The sequence below is a fragment of the Aquila chrysaetos genome, chromosome Z, assembly GCF_900496995.4.
Source record: "Aquila chrysaetos chrysaetos chromosome Z, bAquChr1.4, whole genome shotgun sequence".
Taxonomy (NCBI): Eukaryota; Metazoa; Chordata; class Aves; order Accipitriformes; family Accipitridae; genus Aquila; species Aquila chrysaetos.
This window is the reverse complement of record NC_044030.1, coordinates 68,618,811-68,639,123: the sequence shown is the minus strand read 5'-3', so window position 1 is coordinate 68,639,123 and position 20,313 is coordinate 68,618,811. Positions and strand designations below refer to the sequence as shown.

Below are 20,313 nucleotides of genomic sequence, written 5' to 3'. Positions count from 1 at the left end.
GCAAAGCACAAAGCACGTACCAGCACTGACAGAAAAACTGATCCTGGCTTCCCTCAATGATTGAGATATTCATATGAAAGGGGTAGGCTTTATAAACTAGTCCTGACTACATGGAGAAACTACTTCTGCTGAGACAAGATGGCCCATGGGAGAAGGAATTAGATCGGAAATTAGCAAACCTATATGGTTAGTCAAGCGTAGTATTGCTGTGAGAATGATCTCAAATTTAAATGGGAAAGGCAAATGGGTGGAAAAAGAAACATTTCTGAGAAAAGCTAGTTAACTTTACAGAATAAGAGAATATAAAGCTTATAGGAGAATACAAAAGAATAAAAATAAACACAGCCTGTTTTGTGGTAACACCACTCAAAGTGAGAAACAACTCAATACAAACTATTCTGCTGACAAAACAAACAAACAAACAAAAACAACCAAGCCCGAATTCACTCCCAGTGTGTTTTAAGTCTGAAGACACCCCAGTGATTCAAAACTAGCTTGTCTGAGCAAGAGGTAATAACATCAACAAGATTGACAAGCATTTCTTTCCTGCCTTCATACAAAGGTATTTCCCAACTCCCCTATGACAGGCAATCTCAGGTTTTACCATTTCCTTCAGGTTACATCAACCATGATTTGCCCTCAAGGTAGGACAGTGTCTCCAAGATACGGATAAAACAAAGAGTCAAGCATATAGCCAGAAACAGACGTGGTTTCACATTCTGCTACTGTCCTTAAATCTCTGTCTACGGTAGCTTCAAAAAGTATTTCCCTGTTGCTATGTAGAATGTGCATGTCAGCAAGAGAGATTGGCTATATGGAACAGACCACAGAAAAGCTACTCAGAAGGCACATTTAAATAAAACAAAAATAAATAGTTTTAAAGTGATAAAGCAGTATTTGTTACAATAGACGGGCATGCAATTTTGTGGGGACAATGTTCAGTAGACTTGTGTTCATGTGCAGAATAGGAAAGGCCTAAAAAGACAGAATCTATAAGGTTGTTTTATTAACATGGTATGTACAACAAGTCTCTACTCCAGTACTTGATCACCATTCTGCATATTTTGGAAAGAGTTAAGAAAAATCTTAACAATTTTTGATTAAGAACAATGCATTTCAAAAACACCAAATTAAAAAAAAAAAAAAAACAAAAAACCAAAACAACCCCAAACGAACCCCCCCCCCCCCCCCATTACTGTTAACCTAAAGAGATTACAACACCTTGGAACAAGAGGTTTTATTTTATTTATTTTTTTAAACAGTATGAATTCATCTTAAGCACTGTCCGGAAACTAATGGAAGAACTATTTCTAAAAGGAAACTACATTTCTCAACATACCAGAAGCTGTGTGTGAGAAAGCTCCACCAAAGTAAGTTTGTATTGAATTATTATTTATATCTACATCCTGTTTAGCCATTTAGGAAAAAAAGTTTAGTTCATGTTTTGTAGACCCCTTTGTGTAAAGCTTTATAAAGGCTTCTGCTAAAAGAGGGCGGGCCCCGGTACTTATATCCTCCAATTCACACTGTGTGGCAACTCAGAACCTTCAACCTGGATTTCCCCCCAAAAATAAAGCCATCCTTATCATTTCCTCATGAAGCAGTTGGTTTTAAGCTTTACACAAAGAATTATACGGGGGATGTTGAACTATAGAAAAAATTAGTAATGTTATTGTTTATAGGTCTATGTAACTTCATCAAAATATTTTGACTGAGCCAAAAACAAGTTTTGCCAGAGAAGGCTATGTTTGTCAAGTGATAGCTCCGCACAACTGTTTTTCTATGACTTTCTGCGTGTTCCTAAGACTCCTAACCTTTGAAAGAGGTAGGACTGGGCACAGAGACCACCTAAGGACCCTCTTCTGGGTTAATTACAGCAGCACTGCACTGAAATATAATTGAGGTTTGCTTGCACTTTGGACACCTACTTGAAGTGGCCAGCTACCTCAAGAAGTTACGGCTTACAGTCAGGCGCTCCTCATCTTCAAGTTAGTTATGCAAGGACAGCACACCCTCTCACACTATCTTACAAGGATGTTGCAGCATACACATGCATGGTCTATCACGACTAGGTACTAGGTCTTTTAAGAGCTTGAAGCAAACTTAATTACTCAAGTTAGTCTTCAATGAAAATACATGCTTCCCCTTTACATGCACATTTCTGAAAGCAAGTGCAGTTGGGTTCCTGTCAAAGACGAAAGAGAGTCCAGCCAAAGCAGAGCAAGAGATGAAAAGCACAAGTGGAAACCCCTCATCCACACGAATGAGCAAAGACAACAACAGCCAGCATTAAAATAAATTAACCAGCACGGAAATTAACCAGCACAGAAATTAACCAGCAGTAGTGCAGATTTACTTGTATTTTCTCAAGCCTGAGGACATAAACTATTAAAGCTGACCACTTCTATTTCATACCACATTCTGAGAACCCTGGATAAGGAGCCAAAATGAGTCCAAAGCATATTTACAGCACAGAAGGTACCCCAGATACAGATATTCATCAGCTACAAACTAGCATAGGACCTCTTTGGCCCCATACATAATTGCTTTTAATTTCATTTATTAGTATTGTTGGCGACTAAGTAGAAGGTTATACATGAGAATAATCCTGTATTTCACCACAAGAAATGTGAATTGAAGTACTACTCATAGACTGTGTTTCGGTAAGAGAAGACCAAAACAAGTCTTACCTGCCAGGGCAGAGGGGAGAAAAAAACAGTACCAGTTCCATAAAAACACACCAAGCCCAACCAACCCTCAAAAACACCAAATCACAACTGTTTAAGTCCTCACTAAACAGAGCATGTTTCTTTAAATTATCTCAATGTCATGATCACTGTAAAATGTATTTCATTTTATTAAACCACCATTCTGAAGTATGCATTCTGCTTTCAGGCTTTCTGAAAAAAATGTGTGTAAGACACTAAGTTCTAAAAATATAACATTTTCTTCCACATTTACAGAGGTACGTCTAAGACAAAATTTGCATATAGCCATCTGCTCAAATTATTAGATAATCATCTCATGTGACACTACATAAAAGCAGCTCAGTCTTGCATACTTGGGCTTTATTTTAAATAAAGATGCCACTCAAAATTAAGTCTTATAATAAAATATATAATAATAAATATATAATAACATGATATATCTCTGTTTTAATTCTACAGTTCAGGAACTAGCCCAAACCCAAATTATTTACAAATGTTGCTCAAAAAAAAAAAAAAAAAAAAAAAAAAAAAAAAAAAAAAAAAAAAAAATCAATAGAAATTTATTGCTTGGAAATGGATTTTCATTCACGTGGTTTTCATTTTTCTGGGTTTGCTTTTACCCTACTTTGAGCATTCATTCCACACTTCCACTGGGGGGGTGGGGGGGGGTGAGGGTGTAGTATTTTTTTTTCTTCTCCCTAAACAACTTGCTGCTTCTTCTCTTTGCTCTTGAACTTCATTCCACTTCTGGTTGTTTGTTGGGATCTGTTTTAAACAGGGGAATTAACATTAACTTTCCCCCAAAATGCAGCACTCAAACATTAATTCCACCACATAAAACAATTTGGAACTGCTGCTCAGAGACTGTATACAGGCATTTCAAAGTCAGGAGATTCTAAAACCAGCTGCACAGTCTCATCTCTTAAACATACTGAACCAGCTGGATTTGACATAGCTCAGCTTTGCCATTTTGATAGTGACAGCACCAAAAATCATGTTCTTTGGTGAGTACTGCTATTTGCACCTTCAGCTCACAATGAGAGCACATTGGTGAGGGAAGTCAAGAAACTGTCCTCCAAGAAAAATTACTGAACTTCTAATAGATTTTGAAACTTTTAATTCAAATGCAGTTGGTAAGTAGGACCACATCATTAAACTACAAATTAAGAGAAAACCTTTGTTTTCTCTTGAGATTACAAAACAATTTTGTAATTAATGTTATGTTAACATAACACTATGAAAGATAGCAAGAACTGTCTGAAGATCAAGTAACATATGGAGCATGACCTCTAAAATTAATGCAATAATTTTTCATTAGAAAACCACTTATATTTGCATATACCTGTGGTGTGTAGCTGAAAATTTTCCTATCACAGTCAGAACCTGCATATGACATCAACTTCATAGTTACCAACAAGATCAACAAAAAGATGCTTAACTTTTAGGCATTCCAGAGCTATCTTGTTTTACACGTGTTAAAATAACCATTTTATTTGCTGGTTTATCTAACTCACTGGTTTATCTAACAACCTTTTTGACTGCCACCCCTCAACTTTATGAGAGAGCAACACAGCGTTACTGAAAGCTGAAGCCAAGCATAATTTGGAATTTTTAGGGCAATCTAACTCAACTTATCCTTCAAAATATGCAGCTACTTGTTCTTTAAGAAAAATATCTCTCTTGGAAATATTCACGTTTTCACAGTATTTTTTGGCATTCTGACAGTGATACCTATTTCTTAGTGCACATTCTATGGCTACTGAAGGCATCTGAAAATTTTAAATAGACATTATACTTCATTTATTATGCAAACATAAAACAGACGGACAACATACAGAATTTATTATGAATTATGTACCTAGATTAATATAAACTTTTTTTTTTTCCCCAACTGGAATGGGGATTTCTAAAAGCCATGAGAAACTACTTAAGCAAGTGCCTTTTGGATAAACTCCAAAGCAAACAAATCTGACAGAAAAGAAACTTTCTAGACTGCAGATTAGTCTAAACAGAAACTTGAAAACAACAGTAAGTAGAAAAGTGGACACCTTCACTGGTTTGAAATCTGTACTTTGTTTACTCCTTCAAATACAGCAAGGCAGTAAACCATTTAATTCATTTTATATGAAGCAAAAAACATCTGAACAAACACCAATTATTTCGCTTTACAATTTAATCACCATAACCATATAAATGCCTATGCATAAAAAGTGAATTAACCTCACCCTCTCTAATGCAAGCAACAAAACATACTCTCACTGAAAGCCCTACAGGTCTTGCCTCTTCCTAAAAGCTTAATCAAACAAGAAATAATTCTATTAGACTGTAAATCCAACCAGGTAGACTGTCCTGGATCAATTGACAAGAGCCCTAGGGCTAACAGCCAGTCGTTGGCCTTTGGTGGCATGCAAGCAGAATGTGCACTAAACTTAAAATTTGTTCAACTTTACCAGTTTTTGGCTGTAGAAAGAAACAGCACTACATTCCATAAAAATCACATATATTGACTCAACCCTATAAACAGACTTCCAGGTTTTACATAGCAACTTCCTTACTGTTAAATCAGAAATAGAATGAGTTCCTTCTGTGAAAGATCACAGAGAACAGCTGCACTGGAAATAATTGGTCTGCAAGTAATACAAGAAGTTAAGACCTGAAGTCTAATTTCATAGCAATTCAAGTTCCCTGTTAACCAATTACAATCCAATAATGGAAGCATTTACAATGCTTTTTCATTCAAAGTGTACTATTCTTCAGGGGAGAGAATCTTGTCACTGTAAAAACCGTAACTTCCCAACTGCTACAGAGGAGGTGCTGAGTCACAACTGGTAAGTCTTATAACAAAGAGGAGAGAAAAAAAAATGTTGAATCTGTTTCGTGGTTTCACCCACTATTCTAGGAACATCCAGGTATATTTGTGTTGGTTTTATTGGGCAATAGAAACAAGTGCTAACATTGGTGAAGCTTATCTTCTAAGAGTCTTTCCAGGTACCCTTGACAGAAGAGTGCCTACCCAGTAAATGATCCTCATCAAGCAATTTAATATTAATCTTCAGCATGAAAATGAGCTGCTTCTGAGTCCTGTTACATTGAAGTAAATAAGGCGAAAGAACAAAGGGGAGCTACAAAGCAGCACCTCTGAACTGTAACTTGCCACACAAATAACTCCTCACTCTGGTCCTAACTTTGGGGTTCTGTACTGAATGACCCATCTGTTAACTTACAGAAAGCTAAAAAGCCTTCAACAACCAATTTTCAAACAACAAAGGAACAGACTTTTCTACCTGTTTGCAATGTGTAAGAGAAAGAAGAGCTTAAACTGTAGCAAGAAAGATTAACAGGAGATTTAAGTTAGGTCATAGAAAAACAGTGTGTACAAGAGCATAGCTCGTCGAGCTCAGGAAGAGATTGCCAGAGGAGATTATGGAATCTGTTGGGGTTTTTTAGAGAACCAGTCTGGTCAGAACTGGTTTGGCCATAGCTCATCCTGCTTCTGAGCCAGGGATGAATTGGATGACTCTCACTCCTTTCAGACCTATTTTTATGATTGTATCATGTGAATATGAAAAACAGAATCATTTGTGCATCAAGGCAGACCCTCTGTTTCTGAGGCTTCTTACAATTTACCAATCTGTGCCATGAAATCTTGCATCAGCAACACATTAATCCATTAATTCATCTGTCCTATCTATATAGCACTTTTCTCTGTTAAGCCCTTCTTTAAAATGGAGGCTTTTCAACCTTGACAAACCCAAAACAGCCATTGAAAAGACCTTTACAGAAAGACCTTCTTTGGTATCCCAAATAACTCTTGCAAAGCTCCACCAAGAATCAAAGCTTACTCTTCAAATAAGGAATCTGTTTTCAGTACAAAACACAGACATAACCATCAGAAAGTCTTCAGAAGTAAGTGAAGTCAAGTTTAAGAGCTAAGGAATACAGCAGTGCCCAGTGCCTAAACAGCAACACAAAGATCTGCAATAGTTCAATATATTGAGCATATAACAGTAAAAATCTATATATGACTTGTATAAATAAATAAAAGTTTTGGCACCACATTTACTATGCACTCTCTCTTTTCAGTTCTCCACCGAATGTTTTTTCCTTATTAAGAGCAGACGACCTTCCTTGCAGCAGTTGTTATGGTAAGGAGTCAATACACATGCTGAAATATAACAAATTTTTTAACAAAAATATTCTAGCAATGAAGGAAACAGGGGATCAAAAATAGAAAATCCTGAACCCTGGTCACATACAATATCACAGTTAGCATCTATGGAAAAAATGGTTACTTAATTAGAACCAGATGCTAAGAGAAAAAAGATGCCAGCTTATCTGGTGCACCTATCTCACCTAAAGAAACCCTGAAAAGAAAGCTTGAAAGAGGTCAGAAGGAGGACAGAGTAGTGACAACATGAAACCAAATGGCATTCTTTGCAATATTATTCAAGAAATAGAGCAAATTACTAACACCTTCCTTCCTCAGGAAAGAGTTTCCTACACTACAGAATTTTAAAAAGGAAAATCCCTAACTCACACAAAACAAGTCACAAAACAAGCCTATCTTCTCTCAATCCCATGCTAGAATTCAGAAACAGATTTTCAATCACAACGTATTTTTCTAATTATGTTCTAATTTCAACAGTAAAAAAAAGCAGAAGGCTAATGTCAGAATATAAAATGCCCAGACATCAGTCATACCAGGTACTGTGATTCAGAACCACAAGATCTTGTCTAGAACTTGCTGTGGAATATCAGTAAGTTGTTTGCATTTTACACCTCAGTTTACCCTGCCAAAAAAAAAAAAAAAATTAGCTTGTGTCTCATCAGGAAGTTTGAAAGTTCAGCCACTAGCTGCAACAGTCAGGAATACAAGCAGAGAGAATATTAAAACCATTATGAAGAAGAGTTGCACAGGCATTTTCAAATACATTCAGATTTCATACTTACTAAGAGCTTTATTCATATTCTCCATCTGAAGCTGCTTTACCATCCTCTAGATTACTATTAGAAGGTGATAGCTTATATAAGATTAATTTACATTATATTACAGGCTCAGCAGAACACACACCTAAAACCTCAGTTTCTTTTATTGTGGTTTTCTTGCTCATTATCCAACAGTCCTAGAGCCTTACATTTCCATGGGCTCAGCATAGAGCATTCCACAGCAACTATTTTTTTACATATATATATATATATATATATATATATATATACACACACACACATATATACATTTTGGCCTTCTTATTCATGGGGTATTTGGATTTAGCACTCCATTTTATGACCCCCATGTTATTCTTGCCTGCAAGGCTGAGGTCTGGTATTTGGGGTTCTCATGCTACTGTAGCCTCTGCTTTTTAATCTGCTATGTCAAGGTGTGCATTTCCACACTTGATCCCTTTCCGAGTTACATTCTTGTCCAAAGTCAAGTGAGATGTTACAGTGAAAAGCATTTTAGAACCCTTGAAACCAAGAGCTACTTCCTCTAACATCCCACATGACCCAACCTGCTCTTTTCAGCCTCTCGTAGTAGATTTGTTCTCTTCCACAGCAAATAAATTCAAGCAGAGAAAAAACAACACACAACTCTTAAAAAGGCAAAAGCATCTGAAACGCAAACCTTGATGTCAATAATCAAAAGTCTTTGTCAAGTTCTACTCTATAGTCTCGTTTCACTTTCCCTTCAACATGCCGGGATCTTTTGTCTATACAGGTTCAACTTCACAACAAATCCCACCTTGTTTTCCACACATCGACAAGAAGTGCATGCGGCACAGAACTTGCATGGTTTACACACACACTGCTGTGTTTGATACATTCCCTATCTGCCTATAGCCTGCTTGTCACAGCGGAGACTACGCTAGGAATAGAACAGAGTATCAACCTCTGTCGGGCCTCGAGATATGACCCTATACGGAGCGGTTATTACTTAAGAGTATATAATCCACGGAAATGCACTGGAATGTCTTCCATATAATTCAAGATGACAGCAAAATGAAGTAAGCAGATCTTCAAGAGAACACTAACACAACACAGGCCTGGCTAAGAAACAAAATCTCCCATGTTTTGGAAATGTATGCAGTTTTAGACTCAGGGAACAAATCATCATCTTCCATAAATTGAAGTGTATGTTGTCTGACTACATTACAGTGTGAACAGTGCTTCAAAAAACTGTTATTAATGGTATTTGAAGGAAAGAGATTCTAGCACACAATTTACCTCAAAATGTTTCATCTGCACACATACCCTTCCACCACCACCACTCACCCCAACAAACAACTGGAGAAGTAAAAACACTCTGTGCTAAAACCGGGGGCAATTAATAAAGCAACACCAAGAAACAAGTCTGAGGTACAAGGGAAGTGAGTTGTACAGAATAAAAAACATTATTTTTGTCAGTGGCAAGAAGTCTGATCTAACAGAGAAGGCCAGGATGAAGTAGAATGACATCAGAGAGGTGAAGAACACAAATGGGATGCTTAAGGGACAACTGAACAGGATGGGAGTGTAGAAAATAGATAAAATAATGAATAACTGAACTGTGGCATGAAAGAGAAAAGACAGGGACAAACATTAGCAGATTACATCTAGGTAATTCCATAAGTAGCTGAACCAAAAAAAACTTAAACATGCAGAACCACACCACCTGGCTGATGTTCAGGAGTTTTGAGGAGGAGAGGAGGGAGTTACGCACGTTTCCCAAACCAGGTAACTGACACACTGCCACAGAATGGTCAGAGATTAAGAGTATTTGGCTTCAACCTTGTGCTAGCTAGAAATGCTGCAAATGAAATCACCTCTGTGCAGTCTTGCAGCTCTTCTGCTATGTCTTTTTATCTCAAACAGGATATACAGATGTATTTCATATGACTTGGCCTGAAGAAGGCCCCTGCACTGCACTACACGTTTCTCTTCAATGAAGAAGCAAACATACTGAAAGCACACAGGAGTACTGCTCCTCAAAGAGCAAGAAGATAAGCAAAAAGGGTAGGTTATGTTTTGGCCTGAGGTGCAATATTTAATAAAATAACTGCACAACAGATAATTTGTGCTCATGTGCTCTTAATGAGGACATCAAAAGGGTTGAGTCAAACAAGGTGGGTCTAGCATTTTAACTGTTAAAGTGTTAAATACAGCTAAGAAATTGAAGTTGCAAGTTTGGGAAGCCTTGGAACAAATACTGCTGGCAATGGAGGTACAAGACTTTTGCCTACATTCACATAGGTGATTGTGACAATACCAGAAACAGAATTTTACAGTCTTGGTTATAGCATGCCATGTGATAGCTTTCCAGGACACAAGACATCCTTGATATCACTTCTCACATCTTACCAGTTCCTAGAAGTCTATTGCCCAGAATGGCATTTGAGATGCTAATACACTTAATCACTCAAAAGCTACCTTTTCAAACATAAGTATGTATATTTATACACATTCATACCAATGGAAACATTGTACGAAGTTACAGTATCTATTAAACACTGTCATTTTCTGCTCTTCAACAACATAACACCCAGCAACATAAATCCATTAAAAATTCAATGCAATTTTGTACCATATAAATCCTTGCCAATAAAAATGAACTGGCACTCTTCAAAGGTCTTCATATTACAGAATATAAATAGGTTTAAGACTTGTGTGAAATATAATCAAACTGATCAAAATACAAACATTGCAATACAAGGCTGATCTAAAAAGGGCTATTTACTTTAAAAGGATCTAAAGGATGCTGTAGACAGCCTTCCCAAAAGCATTTATGGCTTTAATTACACATGGACACAATCGCAAAGCATTTTGAAGACAGCAGACTACAATTATAAAAAAGCTGTAGCAGCAAGAAATTCAGCAGACCACTTTGAAAACTAACTTCAACACCTGAGTAAACATTTTCAAATTTATGGTGAGGAGAAACATTAAAAACTCCAAGGACAGATACATACTAATGGAGAAAATCAAAAGGGTCTTTTCCCAAAAGAAGCTAATTCATAACAGATGAAATTTTGTGGCATTTGATGCACTTCCTTTTTTTTTTTTTTTTTTTTTTAAAATCTACTATCCACTTGTATGACTTCTTCCCTTAAGAGAGACCTATTCTTGAACAAATGCAGGATGTCTTCAGAAAACAGAGTTGGAACTATTTACAGTAGTAATCATAATAGTAACATATCACTGATGCCCTCAGGATACAGTGCAAGCATATTCATAGGGAAAAGCAGTCTTTTATCAGTCTAAAGTAAACAGACAAGCTTTTCAGCTCACAGTACCAAAACAAGTCTAAGACCTGATGAACAGACTGATCCCACTCCTGCTGTAACATGACGTCTTGTGAAAAAGGTAATTATCCTGCAAGAAATATAATTTCTAATAAAATGTGGTTGTGCAGCTGCTGTTAAAGGCAAACACAGACCAACCAGAAACAATCTACATTTCATTACTCAAAAGCATCACCACTTTTGGGAAGAGTATAACAACAGAACAACAAATACAACTAAAATAGCTGTATGCAAATACTATAAATGGTATATACTACTGATACTTACTATTTCCACTTGCAAATCACCTGTTAGATTCTTACTTACGCAACTGTACAAAGTAGAGGATGTGACTGCACACCCACAGAGCAGTGCATGCAACTTTTAGCACAATCATAGGGCAACCTTACACCACAATTAGAATTGCCCAGCCAGACTCCAGGAATCCTTGCAAATTAACTTGATTTTTGCAAACCTCAAGGCTATGCACAGACCCAACCCCTGGACTACAGAATGCGAAAGAAAAAATTCACTTTCACTGAAGAGCCATTTCTAGTCTTTTTGGCCCCTCAATAATTCAAATGATACAGCTAAGTGCTGGGTTTGTACACTTGCCACTTAGTAATTCAACATGCCCCACTGCCGTCTTTCCGAGTCCACAGTCACAGGGCAGCTCAAATTTCAAGCATGTGGTATGTTTTATAGGAGATTGTCAGGACTTTGAATACCTTTGCTTTGCAATGTACTTGCAATTTACATTTTAAATCTATCATTCATTTAAAAGAATTATTTTTTATTTTTATAATTAAAGAGGCTACTTTGCAAACTGTACAAAAAAAGGATGCTCAGCAGAGGCCATCAGAAAAATTCCATGCTCACGCAATCACCCCCTGCATCACTTGAGCCTATAGGAGTAGTTTATCTTTCATGCAGACCAGCCACTGAAGGCCAGCCACTGAAGGCAAACCATGACATTTTGCCAGCACATTACACAGCGATTTTCTGGAAAGACAGCAACACCGAAGATCAGGAATCCTGACTTCCAAAGGGAAGATGCAAAACAGTGTTTATGTACAGGATAACTAACCACATAGCTTTGATAAATACAAGTGAACAGCAACTTGTCTGAACAGGAACGATTTGAGACTCTTGTAATGAGGATCTGGGCTTTCTTCCTAGTCCTCCCTAAAGTTAATGGTCTGTGGAACAACACTGCTGTTTTCTAGGGCAGGCAGGGGCCATGGACAGTAGAGACTATCAGGAGGAACACAACCCGAGCTCATAATGTTCCTAGTTCAGGATAAAGCTCTATTTGCAGCCTGCAAGTTTGTCAAACAGACATTTCATTCTGACACAAAGTAACAGGTCAAAGTGGCAAACCATACCTTTTCCAGTGATATCAATTAGTAGTTGCCAGAGGTTGTCAAAGGGCTGTAAGTACAGTGTGTATCACTTAATAGCTCAGGGAAGTAATGCTGTTGCAGCAGCATTTGGTTGGACCGACCTGCTGACCTCTTTGAGCAGGTAACGTTAGCTCTGGCCACAAGGAGAGGCTGCTCAGCAATTTCGACTACAGTTTACTGTAACCAGTGAACTCTGTGAAGAGAAAGGGTAGAGATTTGTATTCTGATCCTCACTCCTGGCCCAGCCTTGATGATTTCCCACTTCACCTGTCCTTACTTTCCCCATTTGGAAAAAAAAAAAAAGTCACAATTCTTTCTTTATTTCAGAAAAGTAGAAAGGAAAGCCTCATAGCAAAAAAATCCACAGTGTATCCAACATTCACATGCACAAAACAACATGTGCATCAGAACATTCTGCTGCTCTTTCTCCTGTTCAGGTTGGTAGCAATGCACACCACAACCAGCATGGTTCAAGCAGCTTGACTACAGATTTGCAACAACAAACGGGACATACTCCCATCAGCTGCAAGTCACTGCCAAGACTCTGGTGACAGCAAGCACCTTTTATTTAAGGCTAGAAGTAGAAAATATTTGTACCTTTCCTTTCCAGCAGCCTACCCACAGAATATCAACAGTGATTGTGAATGGAATTGTCCACATTTCCCAAAGGGTAACACATAAAAGAATTTTTTCCTGCTGCCCTTTTGTGCCTTTGTTTTGCTGCTCATGTCAAGGACACGACATGGGAAAGGGAGGAGCAGACAGGATATGCTATATGAGCTGTTATTACTTTTAACTTTGCATTTTCCAATGGGAAACCACATCGGGGAGGGGAAGAGTCTCACAGGAAGCTTTCCATACTGTAAGTCACAGGCAGGCTCCTGAACTTTCCACACATGTTCCCATGATTACCTCCTATTCCGTGACTGCCTTTAGTTATTGCCTCAGTTGGCTTCTCTTCTCTTAAGAGCTTCTCCTCCACCACTTCATGGATAAATGTTACTTCTGTTTTGTTCTAATGTCAGGCAAATTCCTTAGTATACCAGCTGTTTCCAGTCAAACCATTTCAAGACATGAATTTATCATTATAAACAAAGACAAATGTAAGTTAATCCAAAGTAAACCAGGGAACTAAAAGCACATTTGTATCATTTACTGTACTTACCATATATAAACTATAGTAAGCACAGTTGTATAAATGCACCATTTACTTCCACACCTTACTGCACAAATTCAAGCCAAGCAAGAGGCTACTAATACCAAAATATCCATTACTCATCATTTTCAGGAAGAAGATGCCAACATTGATGCAACGCTGCTAGACTGCATCACTTTTGCCATACCCAGCATCTGCAAAGCAGAAAGCTCTACAGAGAGCTTTTTGTTATCATTATTTTGTTTTTAAATGTTTTCTAATTGTTTATCTATTGATGACATATTTGCAATCAAGGAAAACTGTTGCTTTCCAATTTCCTGAGAAGGGAAAATGTTGTTTCCCAGTATTTTTCTTTCTAATGCATACCAGCAAAGGACCACACTTCCACTAAGCCTCCTTAGTTTTTCTGAATGGTACCACTGAATAGGCTTCTGTCCTTGTTATCCAAAACAAAAATTACTTTTTGCTTATTCCTAGAGTCATACTTAGGGGGTAGGGAGAGGAAAGAATACCTTATTACCCCTGTTCAAAAAAGCTTACTATTGTATGCAAACAGTTGAGAAGAAAAAAAGTCTCAAAGCCTATTACAGCGTATGAGAGAACCTTCCAGAGAAGACGTGTAGGCATACGATCATGCACAGCATTTCTGAGGTGGAGTCCGAAGTATCTATAAAGGCGGCAAACACACCATTATAAAAGACAACAAACTTTGGATTATTTTTCCTCTGAAGTTCATGTAGGTTGAACTTTCCATCATTATTGTATTAGGATTTTTACCTAGCTAAGAAAATTAAATCAGAAACAGAAAGGAAGTTAATGATAATATAACGATAAGCTTTCCTACAAGCTGTCGTATGCTTAAAATCTCCACAGTCATGAAGATTCAAGAAGCAATTTATCTGTCTGTTCCCACACTTCCAATTGACGCATCTCAGACACTTGTATGTTGGAAGAAGAAGAAGCGTGTCTGAAAAGACTGGTACTTCTGCCAGAAGGTACTAGCTGTGTAAAACACACAGAGGAAATGGAGTTTTATGTTGGTTGGTTGGTTGGCTGGTTTTTTAATCCCAAAAGTTTTCACTTAAGTTTATAATAACATTTTAATTTTAGGATACACATCGTTCAACTTCAGCTCCTTACAAATATCTATAGTTTTTATATTAATCACCTCTGCTTTTCTACTCCCCCCTTTGAGGGTATACACTTCTAAGTAATCTCATCTGGTTTAATTCCCCAAAATGGTCATCACATCTCTTTCTGTGCTCTTGCAAAGATCTATGTTTTTCCGAGCTCAAGACAACAAAGCTTCATCCTCTTAGTCATGGTAGCTGAAGGCGGCATGGGTCTTTTGCCACAGATAACTATATAAACCCTTCCTCCATCTCATAATCCGCACAGGCCTGAAAAGCAGGAAGCCTATTTAATGGAGTAGTACAGCTAAAGTAATGGGTGCTCAGGAGTGTTACTGATAAGCAGCTTGATAACAGACTAACAATTGAGATGTCTGTAGTCCAAAGGACTAAGAGCCTTTGCAAGATACGTGCAGCACTGTACAAAGAGGACTGAGGACGTGCAGAACAGGAAGTGTCCAAGTAATACAGTACAAACTGAAGACATGGTACTGGTAAGGACTGGCATTTGAGAGACTGCTTAGTTTTTGGATAAAAATCAATCAATTAACAAAAAAAAAAAATCTATTAAATCTTAGAAACAGCATGCAGTAGAAAGCACACAATACAAGATATAAGGAATTAATTAAATGGGAAATACGAATTGGAGTTTTGTGGTTTGCTTCTTGACATCAGTAGGGAGCACCATACTTGGTAGCTGCCAAACTGCTCGCACACCTAAGCAACAAATCCAGTGACTGAGTTACATGACAGAGCATGAGCAGTGCAGAGGGAGAACCATCACACTGCATTGCTGCATAGCTCTCACTTCAGCAGGCCTCCACCTTTACTCTGACACCAAAGCTGTCCAAACCCACTCTGCAGTCAGATCACCTGAAACTGTCCTTTCCAATGACAGGCATTCCTATATAAGCAAGTACTCTCAGCACCTAGCATTTTCCTAAAGGAACTATTTTAGCCCTCAAATGCACCTTACATAGGATGCATGTCTTCCCTCTACACTGTGGCCACAACAGTGCACCTCTGGATGCTCTGAAGCCTAGTCATCATCTTCTTCACCTTCCTCCCTTAAGTACCAGCAGTCAATAAAATCAGTTCCTTTCAGCATTTTCATAAATGAAGCTAGTTCTTTATATTTTGTAATTTAAAATGTTTGATGAAATTAAATATTAGCTGCCCAAAAGGTCACAATGAGGTATCAGTTACTCAACTATCACTATAACTGCAGCTACCACAACTCTGCAGTGCACTGCAGTATACGCACCACACTTACCTATTTTAAACTAAACCAGAACCAATTATTGTCAGAGGCTATATTTTGCTATTCATTATAACTGCTTATACCCAATTCTGCACTACACAACATTTATACTTGGACATCCTCTCAAATTAATTTGGACAGCTTACTACAGCCTTCTAAAGAGCTGGCAGATGGCTTGTATACCTTGCAGCTATTAAAACCTCATACTGTAACCCTCTCTGATCCTTCAAGATAAGCATACTCTTATCACATAGGCATTTAGAGAGAGAAAGTCTTCATACGGAACTAAAAATACCACAGGAAAATATGCCTTTGACTTTGCAAGTAGCAGTTTCCTCCATGAGAATTTCGTCCATATTGCCCAAATCTGTTATTTTCTATCATTTAGAAAATAGTCTTTTAGATGTTGAAAACTGAATGCACGCAAATGGCACAGGAGAAAAATTCAAGCAGATATTAAACCCTACATGGAACCAAATTCTGAGAATAAAAGCAAATGTTAAGCTTTGCAATTCTGTCCTCAGGTAAGACTGAGGTGGTACATAGTCCTCACAGTTGTTCAAAAGTAACCTACTTTTGACTGTACAGCCCAACAGAAGAGGAAGTGGTATGTGCCAGGCTTCCTCCTGAAAAGTATTAACAGTAGAAGCAGCACTCCCACTCCAAAAGCTCCAGGATTTGAAGCATGATTTGAGCAAGTGTCTTATATATTGTGTAAGCTCTGCTTACACAATGTTATATTAAACAATTAAGCAGAGCTTACACAATGAATTTCTATGAAACACGCCATTCATTTAACTGTTATCATTAATTGGAATGACTGGCAGCAGCAAAAAGAGTAACAGCATATTTGGGACATATATTTGAAGTAAACCTCATATTTCTTTTATATAACTTAATTAACGTTTGGGAAGTTTAACATAACAGCATTTGGAAAATATTAAGGCACTCCAGACAGTATGTGCATTTAGCTAACACGGTTTAATATATGACATTACTCAAACATCACGGATATTTAAAAGCAAATGTATACAAACCCTTCAGCAATTACATTAGCCTAGAATTCTCAGCAGCTGATACATATGAATTCTAAATTTTCTTATAGCTTAAGAGGTTGGCTGAATTTTTCTTTACCTTTTTAATTAAGAAGTGGAGAATACATTCTCTGTCCTGGTATTATTAACTCTTTGACAGGACAAAACCATGCTGTAGTCTGTTTATGCAAACTAATATGACAAATCCCTTTTGCTAACTGCACTGCTTAATCCTGATCCCAAAAAACTAACTTCTTTTCACTCAAATGGCATTAACACTAACAAAAATTATTTAGTTAGTTGGAACATTGCCTTACCGTGTAAATGCCAATTCTACAAACAGCAAATGAGAGCTGGATACATTCAGACATAGTCTAAAGAAATTAAAATAAAGACATTACCAAGAATGCTATTTATTAAGAATTAGTTTTTCTTCCCATCTCTCCCCTCTCCCCTGAAAGAAACACCTCATGGTATATTACTTTTTCTTCTGTAAGGCCGTATTAAACAAGGTGAGAAAAATGCCATATAAATTCACATTATGCAGATACCTACCTTTCATACAGAAGGAGCTACCAACACCATTACACTTACTAATTCAGTATTTCATTATAGGCCTCAAATTACCTAATGCTCCCCAAAATGCCTGTACAGAACATCAACATTTTGCATGCAAGCTTTCAGTCCCATCTACTCTGGTTTAAAAACAACCTGCAAGAGACATTTTAATAGAGCAATGTGCTTTTTGGCTTCTTAGTGGACTGTAAAGAGCTTCGATGTTTAGATACTATAGTTCTTCTCTCCTTGTATCATCATTCAAATTCTCTTCCTCTATATATCAAAATAATGCATAAAATTTGATGTTCCCACATTTCTGAAGTCATACTCCTTTAGTTTTCTGAGATTTTCATGTTCAAAATAGAACTCTCTACTGTCTTGAATATTTTATTTACTCTGCTCTTACAGCTGTGAATAATCATATTAAAAGTTTTTACCCTCAACTCACTCAACTTCCAATATGTTGTGGTGCCACAATTCTATGTCTTCTGCAGTCACCCAGAGAGGCTGAGGATGGACTATGAATTTCTGATGAAACAGATGAAAAACACCTTCTTTAAATAGCATAAAGAAGCCAGAAAATAAATGCAATTCCCGAACACCAAAATAAAACCTATTGTAGGCTTGCCATTTTTTGTATACAGTCAAGTACAATAAACCAGATTTACAATGATTTATTCAGAAGAGTAATTGAGGAATTACTTTAAGTAAGGTATCTGAGAAGTCACTGTAAGCAAAAATTAAAGCAATCAAGTGGAACATTTTTACTATATGTTTAACAAGTTCAGACATCACCTGCATGTATTTTAAGATGTTGAAGGTGAAGTGCTGAATGCTACAGACTTTAAACAGTATCAGTGAAAACTTTTTGGTTTTGGCCTCTGCTTTCTAACCTCTCCCCCCCCCCCCCAAAAAAAAAACACCACAATTGAATTACCCATTCAATCAGAATTGTGACTTCAAAAATTAAAAGAGCAGCTCTTATGAATTAGGAGTAATAAAAAAATGTGTACCAACGTTTTTCTTCGTCTGTAACTCTCACATTTAAATTTTAAACAAACAGTATTTCACTGTGTCTGAAAGTCAAAAAGCACAGCACAAAAACCTGAAAGCAAACTTCAACAGCATGCTTGATTTTCTTTTCTTACTGGAAGCAATCTAGAATATTATTACTGACAAGGAAATGCTGCTTCAAAACACCATTTAAATTGCCAGGGTATTTTTCTTTCTTTTTTTTTTTTTTTTTTCCCCCCAGCTTTCAGAACAAACATCCAATTCTATGACTTGTGCTTTGAGTTTCCCACAGAAAAAAAGTCACAGAAAAATAGGAATAGAACTGACTTTGAGAAATCCTATGTTACAGAAAGTGGTGGGGTGGGGTTATAAACCATACCCAGACCCCTTCTGACAGTATTTGCAGACCTTGTTCCAAAGGTTCCAGGGATGGATGACTTCCCCAAGCAATCTAGCCTAGTGCTTCATTACCCTCCCTACTAGAAAGTTTCCTAATGTTTAACTTGAGTCTACTGCAGTTTAAGCCCATACTTAAACACAGGGTGATACAGTGATTTGTATTTTCAGTATCATGACAGATTCTATGTTGATGGTAGACACAATTTTATATACAAAGTAAAAGATTATTTCAGATGGCAAGGGAAGTAAAGATGCAGCAGCAGCAAACCATTAGCTTCTCAATGTATATAGTTTGCTTTTATTCTAGACAAGCACAGCATTATAAATTGTCTTCCTTTTTTAATTTTTGTTCATTACTTCCACACTATACATTCATGGGAGAACTAAGCTGCACTTCCAATTCCCCAGGTAGTGCCTGTGGACTCTTGCTTCAGTAGAAAAAAGCAAGCTACATCTGTGTTACCTTACTCATCTGTTGTTGGATTTGCTACTATTAATGTTTTGAAATCAACACGCTATTACAAGGCATGAATTCTAAAATCATCTCCCCTTCCTACTGTCACATATGGTACCAGTGAATGTTTCCCCTATGCATTCCCCAAAGAAATGTTAAGCGACTCCCTTCCCCAAGCCTCCAAGAAAATGCTTATGATCTGCAGTCTATAGTGTTAAAAAAGCTCATTAATTCCAATGCTGTTCTTAGCTTCTCTCTTATATTCAGCCGTCCCCCCCAAAAAAAAATTACATTCCCCCCAATATTATTTCAGTTTAATCACTGAAAAAGCATCAGGAACTTATATAAATAATTAGATGTTTAGTGATACTATCCTACAGACTACCACTCTGATCACTGAATTACAACATATATGATAATCTGCTGCTACTATGGGGAATTTATTCTTGATGCTTTTAATCTTTCATTACTTTGGTTTTGCAGCTTATTTTGGACCATACAATCAGGGAACAAAACAATTGTTGGAGAATTTGCATTTAATTTACTTACAGTTTATTGTTGCTTTCTGAAAGGATTTTACATGGTAAGCATGAAAGTAAAAGAAAAAAAGTCATGTAAAAATATACCTACAAAGATTACAAAATAAAGATACCTTGTTTGATACAATTCTACAAAGACTTTTTCTTAACACAAGTCACTTAACATGCCTAACGTGAGAAAAGCAGTCATCAGGTCAAATATGTCAAACACCACAAGCATGCATCTCTGCCAATAGGCATTATTCTGCTTAGGCAAAGGGTCATCTCACAAACATTAAATAATTTCTCCAGCTGGAAACTAAACTCATGGCTAACATACATATTTGCCCCAAACTTTGTCATTTTAATCATATGTTGTAAAAACATGACTCTTCATAATGACTTAGAAAGACGTCTGCCTTG

The 20,313-nt window shown here is 37.1% G+C and overlaps 1 protein-coding gene across 5 annotated transcripts in view; it reads right to left on the bottom strand.

Moving 5' to 3' along the window:
- ARL15 (ADP ribosylation factor like GTPase 15) overlaps positions 1-20,313 on the bottom strand; it is a 229,220-nt gene that overhangs the window by 197,263 nt on the left and 11,644 nt on the right. For 2 of the 5 annotated variants that reach the window (XM_030004113.2, XM_041120873.1), the window contains exons 2-3: positions 19,922-19,937; positions 17,265-17,321 (exon numbers count right to left, since the gene is read on the bottom strand). The exons of 1 other annotated variant lie outside the window; for it this stretch is intronic. In XM_030004113.2, coding sequence (XP_029859973.1) covers positions 17,265-17,318 — 54 coding nt within the window. In that variant the 5' untranslated portion in view covers positions 17,319-17,321; positions 19,922-19,937. Of the gene's footprint in view, positions 1-17,264; positions 17,322-17,942; positions 17,992-19,921; positions 19,938-20,313 lie in introns of those variants that run through there. 2 more of the 5 variants (XM_030004114.2, XM_030004115.2) reach the window with 2 other exon arrangements.